Raw genomic sequence first — 20,538 nt, 5'->3', positions numbered from 1 at the left:
TTTTTGTCAATAGCTTGGGAGTAATGAAGAGGCTTATATTGGCTGCTTAAACTGAAACTGAGTTACTGAACTGTATTTTTCTGGTCAGTCCTGGTTCTGTACCAGTGCTCTAGGGAAAGCTAGGGAAAGGAAGATTTATACATTTTTTTCTCTGTATTTTCACATCAGCTGTCATAGAAATAAATTATGTAATGGATCTCTCATCTTCACATGCTAAGCAATCCTTAGATGGTGCAGATCTTGAAAGACTCTATTCCTCTAAATATCTCACAACAGGAGGAATGACTTTATGATCACCCTTAATTAAAGAATAAAAATTGTTGCTTATTTTAGCATAATCTTGCTAATTGTTGGACATCATCCACTTCAAATGTAAAAGTGTTAAGTGAAATCAAAACAGAAGAAGCATCTGTAAAATTTCAGCCCTAGAAGTGAAGCAGGTGATGGATCCAACAATATGATGGTAAGTTCTCTTTATTTGATGGTCAAAGGAAGGATTTGGTTTAGGCTGACTAAAGTATCTTTTCCATTTTCTTGGTTTCCCGGGCAAGACAAAATTTAAAAGTCATAAGAGGTGAATTTTGTTCATCAAGTTATGGTTTCAGTGAAGTGATTGTGAAGGTATAGATAAGTGGAAACATCATAGAAGGTATTTAATAGAATCATGTAACATAATTTTCCTTCAGATAAACTGTGAGTATACCTATGAAAGTAAATGTCCATTAATAGCCACAGTTATGATTGTGTATGCTTTCACAGAAAAATCCAGAAATCACAATAACAAATACCCAACATTCCCTTCAAAAAAAAAAAAAAAAGCAAAAAAAACCCCAAACAACAAAACTAAGATCAAATCCACATTTCCATTGTATCTTTGCTTGCAGTAAACAAACTTTAAAAATTTAGACTGAAATATTCCATGAAAGATATAGACATAGACATAGAAATGTTTGAAGAACACTGAGTTAAAATACTTGTATTAATAAGGTAAAATACTGTTTGGGGGGAAAAGAAAAAGAAAAAAAAAAAAAGAGAGAGAGATTGAAAAAAAAAAAATCTGTAAAAAACTGTTTTCCATCTCTGTATAATTTAACCTGACAAAACTGACTTTCTTCTCTAGGCTCATATGTATCTTATCAAAGTGATAAGGATTCCTGTTGCCATTCTGAATATCTTATTAAGCAAATAATTCCATACAAAATGGAAAAAGAATCAAATCAGCCAACCATCTGACAATATGGAAAATATCTGAACAATGATGGTAAGATCCTTGCTGAACTTTTTAACAGCAAAATGATAGATGTCTATGCTGGACTCCATCTATAGCAAAAGTAATGGCACTTCCAGAAGGAAGATCAATATAATAGTTGTTGGAATGCTGAGTTAGACTCTGTTTTTACCTTTGTCAGTTATGTAGCATTTTACTGTGGGGAGTTAGGTACCCTTAAATTATGGTAGGATATTTGGCAAAAATATATAAATTTCATTTTGGGTTTAGGTTTGATAGTGTGTGGGGGTTTTTTTGTTTGGTTTGATTTTTGTTTGTTTGTTTGTTTGTTTGTTTGCTTTTGGTTGTTTTTTGGTTTTTGGTTTTGGTTTTTTTTTTTTTTTGGCTGATGTGTGGGAATTTTTTTTTTAATTGTTCCAGGTAGGTGTCTAGTTTAGGACACCATCCAAATTCTGGAGGACTTCAGAGACTCTGGGTCAGACCTAAGAGGTCTGCTCTACATATCTACTGTGTTTTCTTTCCAACAGTCCCTGTTGAAATACTTTTAACATGAGGGTTTGTGCCATTCAAAGGATTCATTCACTGCACTGCTAGACATCTTTTAAAGATGAAATTAATTTGGTGCTGTGCTACCTACAACCCTAACCCAGCCAGTAGTAAATACAGACTATTGAGCATATGCTTTCCTGGCTAGCAGTCAGACTTCTTTAGCAGAGATTCTTTTATGCATACGCTCCCTTTTGAGCTAATGGAATAGTGACAACATGTTTTCTAAAGAAAACCTGTGTATGAGAAAATTGCTTAGACATGCATAATCTTTTTTCAAGAAGCTGTCAAGGATTTGTATTGATGCTTGATGGTATGTTATTAACATGCTTACAAAAATAATTTAAAGGCAGTAGAGCAGAGCTGTTTATACTATTTGTGGTAATATTAGCATTACTAATTACATTATATTGTAATACTCACTGATATAAATCAACTGCTGGCAATGAAAGGATTAGTGTGGGATGGTATAACAAGCCAAGATTTCAGACCTTTGAGTTCAGTTTGGCATTATCTTGTTGAAAAATGTTTTTCATCTTATTGTTTAATCTGAGCAAAACACTTTTGCTATGCAAATTGCTGAAATGACAGCATTATTTTATTGACTTCTGTTTTCAGTTTAGATGTGACTTTTGTAGAATTAGAAAAAAAATAAAGAGCTTGAAAATTATATGTTTTGTTTAAAACGGTAGGTCATATTTATGAAGAAGCACAAAAGGGAAGTGGTTATTTATTTTTTTCTCTATATGGAGATAATGAATGACAGATAAGACAGCTTAGGGTATGAATCAGCCTTTAACTCATTAGTTAAGCAAATCTGTTAAATGTGTCATTATATATGTAATGGGTTAAACCTCAACACAACCCTTTCCTCTCCCTCCAGTACTAACATCAATGTAAGAACTGGGATAAAATCTGTGGCAATCGGATAGAAGAGAAAAATAAGATTATGCTTTATAGAAGAAAGGTATATTAAGAAATGAATAGGAATGTCTGTAACAATGTAGGTTCTTTATTTAAATCTTGACAAACCATATTTTTTTCAGTTTGTGAGTTTTAGTTCAGTGGGCTCAGTCAGTCATATCCCAGGCACTGTAATCAGGGTAGCTTCTGAAGTTTCAAGCATTGCTTTGTTTCTGTAATATACTGGTGGTCTTCATTAGGACTACTTTATCACTATTCTTTATAGTGATATAAATAAACTGATGATGTTAATCTCCTAATTTCCTTCTGTCTATTGTCAGACATTTACACTTCTTTGAAATGGCAGCAGTAATTACCTGTCTTCTTCCTCAGTGAGGGCTGCTGCTTCCTCCTTCATAAAAAAGAATTGATGTGTTACCCGTGCAAATCTTTACCAGAAACTCTCAATGTATGTGTTTATTGCCAGCTCAATTTGAGCTTATAGACTTGATAGGATTGGAGTCAGACCATTAAATTGTGGGGAAAAAAATAATATATTGAAATGTAGTGCAAATTTCCAAGTTAAATCACATCCACTTTTAGGATTTTAGTACAATTTTCTTGGCTAAGAGTCTTTCCACCAAACTAGAGTCCTCTTCTGAGATGTAAAGAGTTGTCCTTTGCATTGTAATACATTGCCTTTGAGAGAAAATGAGGAAGAGGGATGTCTGCTTTTAAAGAGTCTACTCTACTTCTTTTTGTTTTTTTGTTTGTTTGTTTTTGTTTGCTTTTTGTTTTGTTTTTAGCATACTGTCACTTAACATTTAGAAATCTCCAGAATTTACAAAAAGTGTGCTTTTTTCTTTTCTGCCTTTTTTTTTTTTTTTCTTTTTCTTTTCCCATCACATGTAGTTTGCTATCTTAATGCTGCGGCTCCTGAACCAATCTGTCCCCTGAATGCTGCTGGGGGTGTGTTCATACAATTGACCTTTCTACAGTTTCACCTGAAGAAAGTTTCACAGACATGAGAGATGATACATAGGCCCTTATCATCCACTTTTCCCAAAATGTATCCACAGAACAGGTGCAGTTCTAATGAACTGCAGTGCAATAAGACAATCATTGTTGGTCAGGTGGTGGTTTGGACCTTAGATCTTCTTGACCTTGGAGTTATCAGTAAGAAGTTTTCTTGTGTTTTTTCATTGATAAATCACATCCATGTTGAGCTAAATTTAAAGCACCAATTTATTTCATGTAGGGGTAATCCATGTAAGCCAAAATAGTGGTCATCTATTTCTCAGGAACCACACATTATTCTTTGTCTTACTTACCCTATCTTTCCTTTGCCCTTGAGATAAGGATGGAAGACTTCACAGATGATAATTTAGGCAACACTGGAGAAGCAAACAACCACAATAATTTGATATTTGTAGGATGATATTATAATCTTTTATGGCTGAAATCAGTTATAAACTCATCATTAACAGTCAGTCCGGATCCATTTCAGCCATAAAGATTTGCACTGTAGTAGAAATGCCAAGAGGTATTGGTTAATAATTAGATTATGTTGTCCTTATGCATGGATTGCATCTAGATGTCTGTGTTCAAAGTAAGAGAGGACTTCTACAGGAATTATATATTCAGTACCTTACATGTGATAAAGTTTTACATCTGTCAAGTGGTCTCACATCAGGAGATCAGCATTAATTAGACATTACATAGACAATAAATAGAAGAGAGAAATGAATTGACTGCAAAATATTAAAGGTGAACCTGATCTTACGTTTACACAGTCCTTGCAGCATTAATTCCTCCTTGCATCTCATTTTAACCATTACTAACCAACTGTCAGAGACTTAATTTAACAAAGGAACCTGGGATAAAGACAGGGGATATAGCTCTGTGAGGCAATGGTGACTAAGAGATGTGATTATTATCAGTAAATATTTTGCTAGTGTAAAGTATTGCAATTAAAGAAATGTGTGGGGGAATGCACATGCTTTGGGAATCAAAACTGAATTATGAAGCCACTTTTTGGTTTCTTCTGATGAGGTAAAATTTCTCTGTCATCTCCAAAACATTTGTGTTACTAGATTTTCTGTGCTCTGTATTCATTGCTAACACCAATATAGGTAGTTTCTAGACTGTTTTTAAAAGGAAAAAAAAGGAAAATGCAGTGAAAAATGTACTTCAATTCTTTATCTGACAAAATGTTCATTTGTCTTTCTAAAGCATACTTAATTGCTCACCCCGGAAAATAATTGCACATCTTGTGAACCTTTTAGTTCTAACACTGGCTTATTCTTACTTTAATTATCCTTCATTCTTTTTTTAAAAAATTGCAGTTTGCCTTTTATGGTTTTACTTCATCCTTTAGGAAGTGTCTGTTCCTGTGTAGGTGTTCTTTATAGGTTTCATTTTTGAAAAGATGAAAAATTTCTTACCTTTGTAAATTATGTAGTTGCTGATTTTTTTTCTATTGTTTTTTTTCCAACTTCCATGTTGACCAAGCATCACCAGTCGGTATTATTTATTTGATATTTTTCTTTGTGTTTTCAAGTGCTTTAAATGACAACATTTAAACATAAATATGAGCTGTAGGCAAAAGAATACCGGTGTAAAGTTAAACCTGGCTAGCTGGCAAAGAAAAGAACCCAGTGAGCTAAGCAGGTGCTGCTTCTTCAACAAAGTGTTTACCGTGAAGGTACTTTATGTGTATGTATTAATGAGTCAAAGTGCAAACCACTTCATCATCCTTATTTCTCTTTCTTTCTGACATCTGCTGGATCTTTTATTTCTTCAATATTATTAAAAGATCAGAATTTCATTATACTTAAATTTCTCATAAATGAAGGCAATGCTACAGAATCTTCACAGATATTACAGAATCCTCACAGGAAGATGTAATTCTATTAAAGAATCCATACAGAAGTGTATCATTACTAGACTGTATGCTGGTGCATTACAGTCACTCTCAGACTGTAAATGAACAGTTAAATGCCATGATGTCTTGACAGTTTTTCCATCTATATATACATTACTGTGCCTTTGAAGAGAAAAAGAAACAACACAGGAGGTTACCCTTGCTAAGACCTATTAATGATCAGCCATAAATGAGTGTCATAATTTTTCTTAGGACAATGTTAGTACCACATCATTTGGCAGGTTACAGTGTATCTTATTTTTATTTTCATGCTGGGCACACCTATTTCAGTGGGAGAAAAGTGAGGGGTGGGGTATTGATGCTACTGTATTGAAGCCATAATACCAGTAAATTCCTTTGAATACAGATTTTTTTGGTAGATTTTGTTGCAAAACCAAGTCTGCAAAATGAAGTGGTTTATTGAGGCACGCAAGTAATAATTTAATTTAATTCCTCTTAGGTATATGAGATATATGTGAGCCACAATAGGAGAAACAAGGATTGAACCATAGTCTCTAAACTCCTGTTTTGCTGGGGGTGAGACACAGGACTGTTCAGAGTCCCTTATGTTTTTTTCAGTTAGTTGCAGTGAGGTTTGTCTGATTAGAAAGTTTGTGTATGTGAATTTCAGTTGTGTAATTGTGACAGCTTGATTTCCAGAGGCAATTGTGTAATTTAGACAGCTTAACTTCTGCAGGCACTGTCACAACATCTGTCAGAACTGTTGAAAGAAGCCAAAATTAAGTATTAGGTGTCCAGGTAATCAAGGTTCTTCAGAATTGGGGTTTTACTTGTGAAATTGAACTAATTTTCGAGGATAACAAAGTGCAGCAGGATTTCCTCCTGAGGCAAGGTTATGATTTCTAGTGTCTGTATGTTTTAGTATATGATCCTAGTGGAAAAGGAGAGGAAAAAGCCTAAGAAGTTTGATTAATGGAAGTAGCTTAGAAAGAGCTAAGTATGAAGACTGATCTCAGAGCTCTTAGGCTGGAAAAAACGTCCCATTAATTTTAGTGGGAGTTTTGACTGCACAAGGACTTTCAAGATCAAGTGCTTTCTTGTTCATTAAAGGATAGAAGGTAATTAGAAATAAAGCACAGAAAAGATTTCATATAGTACTGCTTTTGTCAGCTGAAAAAAAATCCATATTATTGTAGGAGTTTTAGGCTAATCTTCTCTCTCCCTTTCTTGCATAAAATGATGACACAGTAGGTTGTTTTCATTACTGTTAGAGGTCTCTCCTTCTATATGTTCATTTTATAGGGCAAAAGCAATTGGCAAGTTTTTCTGTTATCTTCCTTCCTGTTGGTTTGCAATCTCATCTTTGATGCTGACTTTGTCATTTCTCTCTTCCATCCAAACTGTTTAGCTTAAGGTATTCCCATAAAACTTTTGTTTGTAAATGTAGGATGATAAATTAAATAAAAAGCAAGTGTGCATTTTGGTTGAAAGATTTTGCTGATGTCAGATCATGAAATAGAGAAACAGTTAGAAAGAAAAAGATAAAACTCTACTAAGTTTAACAGAAACAAATCTTGCATGTTTTATAATATCTTAAATTATGTTGACTTTTGAACAGCTTTTTGGGAAGCCATATATTCTTAAGACCTTGTGAATCCAACCCTATATTTTAAATGTATGGCAGCCATGAGCCATTGCAGGAATCATGAATTTAGGCTGTCAGTACTTTCTAACCTGACCTCAGGGACAAGGGACTCATCTCCTGTTAGAACTTCATTCTTTGTAATACTTAAAAATAAGATTTATTTTACTCTTTTTTAACAACTACTTTTTTTTTCCCCCTCTCCTCTGTATCAAAGTCTCTTTTTCCTTCAGCCTTAAGCTGTAATTTATTTGTGTGAAGAGTATGGTCCAAATTTAATTGCAGTTCGAATTGCCACTGGAAGACTGAGAGCAGGGATTGCTTTCAGTACAGCTTTCTATGAGATACTGGTGCACACAAGAAAGCTGTAAAAAAGGATGGGGATATTGGGATATTGTGAATCTGTTGCTTCTCTGGTTCTCTTTTCTGTCCCTGCAATATGTAATGATATGAACTATTCCCGAAAGCATGGGAAAGTGAGAGACATTTTTCACGTCCGATGTAGCTGTAGTCTGCTCTTTTGTAGAAAAAAAGGCATTGTGTTTTATGATGCCATGAATTTGTCTTTTCAATCTGCAAATTGTTATGTGAATGAGATTTTATTCCTGCTCATTCCAGTTTTATTTTGGTGGTCTCCCTAAGCTTTCAGCTAGCTAAGGGAATAGGAGAAATATTCATTATTTGGCATAGAAATTTGTCTTGTAATTACTTTTCAGTTATTTTCAGGAAAATAATTAGTTCTGCAAAGGTGAAATTTTTGTAAAAGTGACTTTCTAACAAGTAGGAGGGTATTAGGTAATATGGAGTATGCTTTCAAAAACTCATCACTTTATCAAAGTGGATCAAATGGTCAATATGCATTCTAAGAGAGAGCTTGGTCCACAGGGACTCCTTCTTTGCCTTTTAACCAGTTTAATTCCATTGCCTTTGGGTGAATTGCTCTTCATTTGTACTCATGTAAATAAACAAAACAATCATATGTAAAACATCACAGAAAATACAGGCAGATTTTAGAATGAGGCATTCCTGATGGCTTTACCTTATTGTTAAACTCTCCCTATTAATGTCCATGGATTACCTAAGTGCCTTTTCAAGCAGAGTGTAAGACTGAGTAACATTTCTACTTGTGTAAGACCAAATAACATTTCTGGTTGTGTAAAGCATTTTAATTTTGGGTTTTTTAGGTTAAGTTGTTTTATTGCTTTTTCATTTTAGATGACAAAAAGGGACTTCCTGAATTCAGCTGGAAATGTGACTTCAGATATGAGAGGAAAGTACTTTTAGTAGATAAAATACTTAAAATGACTTTCTGTTTTCAAGGGGATTTCTTGAAAAAGCTGAACTGTGATACAATTCTCCAAGAACACAGAACTTTTGTGAAATATCCAAGGTATCTGTTGGGAGTACTTTGGAAGAGACATGTGTTTTCCATTGCAAGTAAAAGTACTATTTGATGTAAAGTGTTCAGAGGATTTTGCTCACTATAGAGTGGTAAAGGAGTGGATAAACCATTCTGTACAGAATACTAATGTTCTTTCTGAATATGGGCACAGAGTGCTTATTTGCAATTTGGCCGTATTACTCTACAGAGAATGGATTTGAAATTGTCCGACTTTCCAAAAACATTACTCTTAATGTTATGTTCTCTCACTGGGAAGCTTTCTTTTCTCAAATAAAATAGAACAGTGCAAAGGCTTGGTGCTGTGTTGGTTGCTGACTTTCTGACTGTCCTTCCTGATGAGGACATCAGTTCCTCTCAGAATAGGCAGATTTGAAGGTTCTGCAAACTTAGTAACCTGCTGAACTTTCTCTCCACTGTTCTCATACAGTCATATACACACAGTCTTTATAACTCTAGTCCTCTGAGACATGATATTTTGGGATGTGTGAGTATGATACTCAGGAGGGAACCTGAAGTAGTACATAGTGCTATTTATATTCAGCAGTTAGTAACAGAGCATGAACATCCATTAATGCTCCCACATTAAACACAGCTTTAACTGCAGTTTCAAAGATCTGCTGGTTTTGCTTTTTTGAGTCTCAAGGCTGATTAATAATATCTTAATAAAAAGCTTAATAGTGCATTAAACTAAAAAGGAGAAAAGTTTCTTTTTATGAGACAACTTGGTAGTTCACTAAACAGAACAATAAAAACCCGTCTGCAAATCTGTTGCCTGACTACAACAAAATGTTCAACAATCAGCTTTCAGAAACCACAGTGATGTTTGATGTAGCATTTTAAATACTACCACCCATATATCTGGTAACACTAGGCTGTGGCCTCTGAAGTTTGTGAACCATCATAAAAAGTTATTTATCTGTCTTCAGTAGAAATTTACTCACATTTTGCTTTCTACAGTACCAATATTGGGCCATCTGGGGAGGTGGGTGATCTGAAGATCTGTAGTAAGGCTGACACATCTTTTTTTATTTAAATATTATTGCTTTTTAGGCACTGAATTTTGGAGATATGCCGAAGTACTTGTGGGAGATTTGGGTACCTGACAAACCATGGGTGGTAAGATATCAGATCCACTGCAACAAATAAAACAAGCATTTAATTTTAAGATAGGTATTTTTTGGGTCCTGCTGTCACTGAATTCTATGGACTGAACTTCTGAGGCTCATAAGAAATGCAGCACTGCAAATGTGTGCAAAGTGTCCTTCCATTCTTTTCAACATTTGTCACACTGGTGTGGAGTTGAAGTAACGCCTGTAGTCAACTAGAACTGTATGGTAGCATCTGACAGGGAGAAGAGAGATTATTTCAGCTGAAGTTTATAGTAAGGCCATTTCTCTTATCTTTACTCAGATAAGTGAGTGGTTAGTTACTGCCTCTCAGAGCAATTAATGGCTCACAGCTGGACCTACTGAACAGTACCCTTCTCCAGCATCTTCTTGAAAATCTTGTATAACATTTCCTTCTCAACTCCAACCTAGTAAACCAGGGAAAATAATAATCTCCTTTTGAGCACCATGTGGACTTCTCAGAAATTGAGTCTGGCAGATGCTGTCTGTCCTCCACTATCAGAGTCAGAAATCACAGAAGCACCAGAGTTCAGTGCTTTGATTTCTAAAGCCCTGCATTAAGGAAGAGTCATGGTCTGTTCAGATATGTACAATTTTTTTAAAATCCAGAAATGCAGTCTAATCTGTCAGTTTTCACACTGGATTTTTGTGTGAAATAAAGGACTGTAGAATCTGTCCACTATATGTATTTTTAGGAGAGTCTCTTCGAAACTAATACCAGAAAACTCCATGTAAAAGCCCAGAACTTTGTAGTGTTTTGAAGGTTGAAAGCAATAAATGCCATTTAAATTTAGTTGCATCTTATTAAATATTTAATTACATTTGTTCAACTGCTTGAATGATAAATTTACAGTACAATGCTATTCCCTTTGTAATATAGGCCTTGTTCCCCAAAACTACACACTTTTTGCAACTTCCTTTAAGCTATATCAGAAGAAAATTTCCTGGAAACTGGAGTTTTCTGTATCAGATATAAATTTAAAACTACATTTTCTAACTACCTACTGGGTGTTTGAATTTTTGTCTTTAATAGTAGGATACGTTAGCTTCAGTGTAGGCATTTTAGAGTTAAGGGTATTACTTTAACATTTTTAGTGTGAAATATTCTGAATAAACTTTGTTGAATGCCAATGTAGTATAAAACTGATCTAGATTAAAACCTCTATATATATATCTGTCTCCTTTCTAATAAGAATAGAGAATGCAGTGATTATAAATTAATTGATTACCACAACAATTTTGAAGGAAATTTTCAGTAAAAAATAAGGCATTAGACACTGTTGAAGCCAAGTAACTTTAAGTGAACACAGTAATAAGTGGGATTCACAGTTGAGATAGATGATCACTGTAGGTCCTTTCCAGTTGAAACATTTTATTCCATTACATTTAGTCTCCAACTAGAAATCTATGTGGCTAAAGCTATTTATAAATTCTTTTTATGGCAATAGATAATGGTTGGACCTCACTGAGGAGGACTCAGGCAATAAAATACCTTGCGAGACTAAACATTCACATATCTACTTAGCTCCTTTTGTATTGGTTCTGAGTGTAGTATTTTAGCAGATGCTGTCAAGCCTAATACTTTATTTCATTGCATGTTAATTTTAATATAAAGAGTTGTAGTGTACTGGTTTATTTAAATCTAAGGTCAATATGTATGTAATGCTTCATGATCAAACCCATTTTTGAGGAAAAGTATATTACTCTATATATCACATTGCAAAAGCTGATGTCTCAAGAGCTACAGATGTTAGGGAAATGTATTTCAGGAAGGTAGATGTTAATTACCAGAAAGTAAGTACTAAAGTAACTAAAAGGAAGAAAGTTCTAACATTTTAAGCTAATTTCTGGAACATTTTATGTAACTCTCTCAGCCTTTCCCTAAGAATTGTCTTTGACAAACAATTTTTTTTCAGCTAGGTTCAATCCTTCAAGAGTTTTTAAAAATGAGTGAATTTTTTCCTGTTCTTGTTCTCAGTTTTAAAAATGGAAAAAGTTATTCTATTTACTGTCTGATATTGGACATTGGCTTTGGCTTTGTTGTTGTTGTTGTTTTTTGATAGATGACAACAATAGCCTGTCTAATGAGTTTAATTAAGGATCCTTTTCTGTGCCTGTGAAGGTTAGGCTTTGAAAAAATCCTCCAAGCTGTTACTTATGTAAAGCCCTTTAGAGGTTCTAATATATTTTTATCATTTTAATATTGATAGATGTTCATAGTCTAAGAAATACCTAAGTAATATTGATGATCTCTAGAGTGAATGAGGACTGCACATTTTGCAATGTACTATTGAGTATGAATAAAGTTGTCTTGTATTCTTGCTTTTTTAAAAACAGCTGAATTACCTGTGAGTACTTTGTACATCTAAATGGCAATTATATAGCCTCTTTCAAAAGGAGTCTTGGCAAAGCAAATCTCCATTAACATAGTATCTAATAGAATAAAAATTAAAAAAAAAAAAGAGCCTTAGAACAATTTTCAGAGCTAATGGATTTTCTGTTTCTTGAAGTTCAGTTTCAGTCATTTCAGCCTTTAATATTTGTGGTAGATGGTCCTAAATACTAGATGCTGAAGCTCTCAGGTAAGGGTCTCATGTAGGTGATAGCAGCAGTGCAGACAGCACGATTTTGTGGGGGAGCAAGGCTGGGGTGGAATAGATGCAGGAGTGGAAACAGAAGACTCAGTGATGAATAATCTAAAATGTATTTAGGATGTGGCAGAGATGAGAGCACATGGATAGCACTTTGTCTTTTAATCAACCTATTCTACAATAGACACACGCCAGTTAAAGCTACATTTCCTTCTGCCCAATTCAAACCAGCATGCAGTGATACAGGACACACATGCCAACTGCACATCCTGGCTGGGCCCTGGCTGTCCACTGGACTTTTGTGGGTGTGGTTCAGGTTCAGTCTTTTGTGGGATGCTGGATGCCCATGGGTGTGTTCGCTCATGTGGAGTTACTGTCTTAACTGTCTGTGGATTTATAAATCACACTGTTGGTGTAAGCCACTGTAAACCAAGGCTGTGAGCCTGCGGCCTCATTATCACGTGGTTTCAGAGAAATGTCCTTGATATCACCCATATGTCAGGCCAACCAGCAGTTGTCATGGAGGTTATTATCACTTTGTTCTCTCAACCCGAATCTGTTGCAAAGTGTGAAGTCAGCAACAATTGTGTAACAGAGTTCAGCTAGAGCAGCTTTGTCTTGCATGTCATACAAGGTTAATTTTGTTATTTGCCGATGGACGGTTGTAGTCGTGGCTCCATTTATCTAAGATCCATTTTTTTCTTATCTGTGTCATGTGATCAAAACAATCCCTTCTAGGGAACTTCTAGGACTGTAATGGTACTTCAGCATTGACAACATTAACATATGTTCCTTGGTGGTAGAAATACTGCTTCCCACCCCAACATATTAATACACAAGTCTGGGAGTCTGCTTGTATAGGAAGGAGGGAAAAAAAATTGAAAGCAGAAGCAGAAGGAAGGTTTGTGGAGGATATAATATGAACATGAATCTTGTGACTGAGCTTGACATAAATTAACAGAATCTTTCTTTGAGAGAGAAAAGAGATGCAGACTCTAGGAAACTGGCTAAGGTCAAAGGATAGAATCCAAGAGTATTCAAATATCTCACTTGAATATGTACCACATACATTGCTTGATTTCCAAACAGTAGATTGTGGAGGGATACCTTTTTCTGCTGGAGAAAAAAGAAAAAAAAAAAAAAAAAAGAGGGCTTTTTCTGTGTTGTTCAAGTGGATGACAATAATTATTTCAGTCAGGATTCTGAGAAATTAAATGTTCTGTACATTTTAATTTTGGAGTCTGTGTATACAGATATTTTTATTAATCTTGGTAGAAATTTTCAGTTTTTATTTTGTTCTGATAATAACTTTTTATGCCTATTAACTGGTAAAAGGAAGTCCCTTAAATTGGATGTAATTCAGGAATGTTGGAAAAGCAACGATTTACTTTGTAATTCGATTTTATTATGTCTTTGTTTTCAAAGTAAGCTTCTTTGCAGTTTAGAACTGTCATTAAAATTGCTTGGAAAACAGCTCTTTCAAATGCATCTAAATAGATGTTGGTCAATGAGGCGCTGCTCTTCTGTCTCAAACGTGAAGTGAAAGTGAATTTATCAGGTTTATATAAAAATCAGATTTATATAAAAATAAATATCTACATATATACCTTGACTTCACTTCTTTCCCTAATTAGGAATATGCAATGTACAATTCTCATTTTTGATTCACTCCATTGGTGTCTGCACCTCCCCTAAGGGATCCAAGCTGTTTTCCTTTCCTGTTGTAATTGCAATCAAACTTGTTGCAGTCTGTAATTGATAGTGAATCTAACAATCTAATGTTTTATATGAGACAGATGCACAGCAGAAGCACATGAGGCAGCATATGGAAAAACAAGTGCCCTACTGGGGTGAAGATAGATCTGTTCTTGTTTTGTTAAACAATATTCCAATATTTTGATCAACTAGTTCACCTACATTTTATTAAGTTAAGAGATATGTGTAGAACATTTGGAGTATATATGCTGTATTAACAGAAATGGTTAGACCACATCTTTCAGTCATCATGAAGAATTGTACTTCCAGACTCTCATATACTTGCTTTGCCTGCTCTTTTCTCTTGAGATGCTAAGGAAAAGTATTCTAGTTTCTGTCTCACTGTTGTTATGACAGGTCTAATGGCTCATAAGGGAAAGCAAATCTAGATGTTCTCTCTCACTCTTGTTTTGGCATCTAGTGCAAATCATAATCTTGTATAAGGAATGCATCTTTTTTTCTCTCTGGGTGAAGACATTTGCTAAGAATCTGCCGTTGGAAGCAGGATGCTGCTGTCTATCAGCAATATATAACATATTCCTGTTTTTTCCTTTTTTTTTTCCTTTAGTCATATAATGTTCCATTCTTAGTGAATAAAACAATAAGATATTTCTAAGTATTATCCTATATCTCACTTTCTCTCTCTCCCTTTCTCATATATGAGGGAAAAGAGAGCCAGTCATGAATGTTACATTAAGTAATACCTTAATATTTTAAAACACGTGGGGTTTCCTTTATTTTTTTTCTTTTCCCTCTCTTTTGGGGATCTACTCTAGTTTCTACACAGGGAGGGTTATATAGTTTTAATAGCATTCTTCTATCTCTAGCTCCTCTTTGCGACACAGCATACTGTAATTAAATATAGAACTAAAAAGAAGTTATAGGTTAATAATAACTGTGTTTGCTGATGGATTTGTTGAGTTATTTTGAGGTATATTTTCTTAGCAGAAATAATGTAATAGTAGCCTTTGTGGATTTTCAAATATCTGGTTTTGAAAAGAGCCTCACATGTTCCTTCCAGTGCTACTGATAACAAGCTCTTATCAGCACATCTGAGTCAAGCAGACTAAAGCTTTGAGCTATTGCATCTGTAACTAAGATTGAAGACCCAGTTTAAGTAAAAAATAACACTTATTCTGTGATGCTTCTGACCCTAAAGATGTCCTGTGTAAAGTTTAGCAGGATTTCTTCTGGGGTAGCAAAATTCCTTTAGGTGTATCTAAATAAATATTAGCTTTCTGGTGAATACTTATAAAGAGATTTGGAGGAGAGCTAGTTATTCTGTAACTCCTCAGATAATACCTGGTTTCTCAGGGATCTGAGAAAAAATAGAGGAAGAATTAACTTCTTTACTCTGTTCACAATCACAGTGGAGATTATTCTCATTAAATATTTATCCATCATGGAGGAGGAAGATAGTTGAGTAATCAAACAGTTGGTGTTAATTTAAATGTCAAACCACAATTAGAAAAAACATCCTTGCAATCAATTTTTATTGTGGTTTCCCAATCTGTGCTCTGAAAATATCCTTCACTCAAGGATTTCCACTCTGAGGGAAGAGAAGAGAGTCCAATATGGATTTGACTCAAGTTTCTTGAACTTTTTCCTCTTTTTTGAGAATTCCATAAACTTGCTCTGACTCAGTAATCCCTTCACAAGGATAACTTGAGGCTGTTAGCTATTTCTTGCAAATAGATTTTCCTCCAACTTGATCAGCCCCTGTCCTGAAAGGATTCTGTTTTCCATTGGTGCACTTGAGGTACCTGTTGACAATTTATCCAGCTTGTCACACTTTCTCTGAATAGAAGTGCAGACTTCCATCATGCAGAGCACTTTCCACCAGCTTGGTGTCATCTGCAAACTTGAAGAGGGTGCCCTGTGCCTCATGATCCAGTTTATTAATGAAAGCATCAGCTGCAAAGGCATCATTAGCCCCATTAACCTTCCCTATAAACAAGATGCCTTCGGAACCACTTGAACCTGGCAGTCCAAGCAATTTTTGCCGGCAACTAGTAGTCCACCCGCTCAAAACATATTTTCACCAATTTATTAATGTGGATAAAATAAAATATTTTTTAAAAGACAAAAATATAGCTAAAATCAAGGAGACTCTTTTTCACCAAGGCAATGATCTCATCTCAGAAGACAATCAGGTTGATCAAGCATGATTTGCCCTTGGTAAATGCACGTAGGATCTCCTACTCTATGTGCCTGGGTGTAGTTTCCAGGAGAGGATTTTTTGAGTGGTGAGCCTAGGCTTACTGACCTGCTGCTCCTCTAATAACTGTCCTCCTTTTTTTTCAAAAGTGGGTAAATGTTCCTGTCATTAGAAACCTACCCTAATGGCCCAGACAGTTGTTAGACCATAAACAGTGGCTTTTGTCCCATACACTAAATTGGTTTGTGCCTCAGTCTTCTACTAGGCATAATTCTTGAGTCTCCCACACCCTGGCACAGGCTCAGAGGAGCTGAGCAGTTTGACACAGTCATTACCACTAGAAACTGAAGAAAAGAAGGCATCTATTACATCAGTTTTTCTATGTTCTTTGCCACAAGGTTCCCTGCAGTTTGAGCGATAACCCCACATTTCCCTTTGTCCTCCTTTTGCTGATAGCATAACTTTCTTTTTATACATCATTGTCCTCAGTAGTATGAACTCTAAGGCAGTATTGGCTTTTGTAATTCAGCTGAGCAGTGTCAGGATTTCCCTGTTATCCACACCGATGCTATGCTGTGCCTGTTAGACTTCCTGGACCTTACACTGGCCTTTTCCTGTGCTTTGAAGAAGTTGTCACTGATGATCAGTTGGCTCTCCCAAGACATCTTTACCCTCAAGGGCAATCCCATTAGACCCCACCAAGCAGATCCCTAACAAGTTTAAATCTACTTTTCTAAAGTCTTTTGAGTAATAGTTTCAACTGTGTGTATTCAGGTCAGTTTATCAGCCATCAGTACACTTCTTTTAAATAAAGTCAATTCTTGATGCTTGATCTTGGCCAGAAGTCTCTTCAAATTTTAGTGCTCCACCATTCTGCCCTTTCAGAAGAGCCTGGAAGGTTTTTGTCTCTTCTGAAAACCATCCTTGTGATTGTGAGGCTTCACCAAGTTTTATAAAGGAGGCGTCATTTTCTCTTCTTGACCAATCAGTCCTTAGCAGACACTCGTCACTGCACCCAGCCTGATCTTGATGCATCAGCTCCATCAGTTAATCACCTGCTCCAGTGCAAATCTCCATATATTCAAACTACCCATGTCCATAGAGTGCAACCCCTCTTCCTCACTTGTCCTGTGGAGCCTGGATGGACTCCCTGTGATTGTTTTCAACTCCACATGTGTTTGTACAGGCACTTGAGGTGAGCCCCCGAGCTGCACTGTGCTAACAGAGCATGATCACTGTGTATTATGCTTGTGCCTGACACATTTTCACTCTCTCCTATCACTTCTCTGAGCCTCAGATCACTTGCTGATCTCTAGATGTTTGAAATGCTTTGCACTTGATTAGCAAGCTTCTCTGCACACATTTTTAAGAGGTTGTCAGCCCACTTTATTAAATACATTATGACACAGAAAGATTTGACATATATGTTTAATGTATGCATACAGAATATCTATGCATGTATTTAGTGTCTATCCATCCTTATATACCATATGAAAGTTCATGGAGACAACAGACACTTTGTGTATATTGTTCTGCATTTGTGAACAGCAGGAGAATGTAAGAAACTTCCTAAAGTACTGAATGATTATATTTTTGATTTGGTGTATTGCCTTCAGCTTTTTATCTCCTTCATGACTTACTGGCAGTATTATATTTCAATCTGATTTTTCAAATGGTAAAATGTGTTTTTGGCATTTGAATATCATTAAAATGAGAAACAGAAAACAGTCATACATACGCCTGGACAATTTGATGGTGATGATTTATTCTTCTTTGTAAAGAAAGTGTTGAAATGTTTTGGAAAGGCTGGACCTGTATAGGGATTCAAAACACAGGAGTTAAGCAGATTCAATGTTCATATTCTTTTGTCTAGAACTATAATAATATATATAGGAAAAAAAAACATCAGCATGTAGTGTTCTAAACACATTTGACGTGTAGTACTGGATTCTGCTATTAAAAAAGACATTTTTACATACTCCCACAGATTTATTTTCTTTCAAAGCTGTTTTTCTTGGTGGAAAAAAAAGAAAAAAAAAAGAAAAAAATATATATTTCAATATTTTAAGAAAGATATATCTATTATTTTATGTTACTAAGATGCCTGTCTTTTCTGGTAAGTGAGGTGCAACAGAGGCTGTCTAAGTGGGTATTTTGATAGTATAGTGGTATGAAAAGATTCTTGTCATTCCTGGGTTTATACCATTCTTTATGATATTTTGTTTTCTTAAACCAATAATTATCATTGTAGGTGGGAGAGATGAGGAAGTATTAATGAGAACAGCTCTTCACAAGTTTTCTTCACCTGTCCCATGCCTAATAAAGTAGAATTACCTTCTATGCTGAAGGAATTTTTTTCATTTGCATTTTTCCTTTGGAGGAGGAGAGAATTAAAAAGAACATTATGTTCCAGAATTCAAAGATTTTATGACCTAGTGTTAAATTCAAAGGTGAAGTAGGATAAAAATAGACTACATATATGTTTCACGATAATAACAATTTTAATCTCTTAATGGAGGGGAGGGAGGGACATTTGCTTTGTTTGAAGATTATGTGACAGCATTTTTTTTCTGTTGACGTTCATCTGAGATGTTGGTTCTTAAATTCTTCTAAATATTGTCTGTATTAGAGACCATGAAACATGCTTTATAGTATATTAAATATTAGCACACCCTGTGATTAAACAATGTATTGAAGCCTTAGTACTTCACTGCCTGACACTGGAGTTTAAATACCTACATTGTGGATACTTAACTTTGGGTGTCTGAGCCTAGAGTTGCAACACAGCCTTCAAGAGCATGCTGGTTTTGTTTCATTTGGGGTTTTTTATGCTGTTTGTTTTAGCTTGTTGTTTACTTTTGTTTGGGGTTTTTTGGGGGGGATGTGGTTTGGGTGTTTAGTTGCTGTTGTTTTTTTTTTTTCGAAATCATATCCAAGAATTTGTTAAAGATGCTTGAAAAAAACCCCTCTTCTCACAGAGGCTGAAATGGTTTATGGATGCCTACAGTTTTTGTCCATCTTTTTTGTGCCATGTGACATCATTATGTCCTCAGCAAGACAGCCCATATGATTGTCACTGAGGGCAGAATTCGTTAAGTTTTCAAATGCTGAAATTGAATAAGGACATGAAATGTCAGTATAGACTAGCAGGAGTGTTTTGTGAGGATAAACAGAGGTGATACAGAAAATGTAATTCAGCACCATCTTTGCAATGACTGGAGTAAGACAGATAAGGATAACTTTATCCTGATTAAAGTCAGCAGACATTTGCCATTGACCTTCATAATGTATCTAGATTTTACCCATTCTGTGTGACTAAACTGGAAGTTGGCCAAACTGGTGCTAGTGATTCTTCTCATCAGTAGAAATTTACTCCGTTCTGGGTAAAGAAACCTTTGTTACTCTTCCTGTCATTAGGGTGTGATACATAGACATTACTTAAGACCTTTAAAAAGTTTTCATTTGTGATCATTCACCTGATTTGAGCAGAGAGGTATAAAGCATTTGTAATGACTTTAGTAGCCTCTGAAGACTGAAGATATGAATAAGAAAGAGGTTTCATTTTTTTTTTCATGCAATATGTATCAGATTAATTGTTTCCCGTTTAGGATTAATGAGGCTTTGTGGATAGGAATAAAGAGGATAAGCAGTCCCTGATCTTTGCAGGAAAGAGATGGAAAGTATTTTATTCTGAAATGTTTCAACAGTGCTGAGTCTTTGAAATCAATTTTCTGGTTTTAATACAGTACTGTTTTGAGGTGTCATTTTTCTAATATATTGTGGCACTGTAAACCTTCACGTCCTAGACCTTCCTTTAGAGGATTGGGTATATATGCCTGGGTACGTGAATGTAGCAATCAGGAAATAGCACAAAGTGAATTGGCTGTTCCTGCTTGTTTTTCAGCTTTGCAATGTATTGCAGATCACAGGGATTTATTACAAGAGAGGGTTGTTGATTTTGGTTTGGAGTGGGTTTTTTATTGGTTTTGTTTGCTTTTCTTTGTTTTCTACTTAGATGATCTTCACTGTGCTTTATTTTTCATTATAGCCTTCCATTGTCAGAAACAATGCATCCATTAATAGCTCCCCCTCCCTCACTAAATAATTCCTTAACATATAGTAGAAGAAATCATTAATTTTGTTCATACTATCTGTGTCTCCTCTTCCCAAAACCTAACCTGACCTCTACCAACTTCTGTTAGGCTCAGAATCAGAGGCTTTAGAAAGATGAAAGCTGCCAAGTGTATTGGCTAGCTATTCATTTGTACGCTTTTCAATTTATAGAACCGTCCCTTAGCCTCA

The 20,538-nt window shown here is 35.3% G+C and overlaps 1 protein-coding gene across 6 annotated transcripts in view; it reads left to right on the top strand.

Annotated features, from left to right (window-relative positions):
• Window positions 1-20,538, top strand: part of PCDH9 (protocadherin 9) — a 666,436-nt gene that overhangs the window by 283,937 nt on the left and 361,961 nt on the right. For 2 of the 6 annotated variants that reach the window (XM_062487766.1, XM_062487763.1), the window contains one exon: window positions 9,656-9,721. The exons of the other annotated variants lie outside the window; for them this stretch is intronic. In XM_062487766.1, coding sequence (XP_062343750.1) covers window positions 9,656-9,721 — 66 coding nt within the window. The remainder of the gene's footprint in view (window positions 1-9,655; window positions 9,722-20,538) is intronic. 6 annotated transcript variants of the gene reach the window in all.

The sequence above is a fragment of the Cinclus cinclus genome, chromosome 2 (assembly GCF_963662255.1).
Source record: "Cinclus cinclus chromosome 2, bCinCin1.1, whole genome shotgun sequence".
Taxonomy (NCBI): Eukaryota; Metazoa; Chordata; class Aves; order Passeriformes; family Cinclidae; genus Cinclus; species Cinclus cinclus.
Note: the sequence above shows the minus strand (reverse complement) of the source record. Positions and strands in the feature narration are given on the sequence as shown.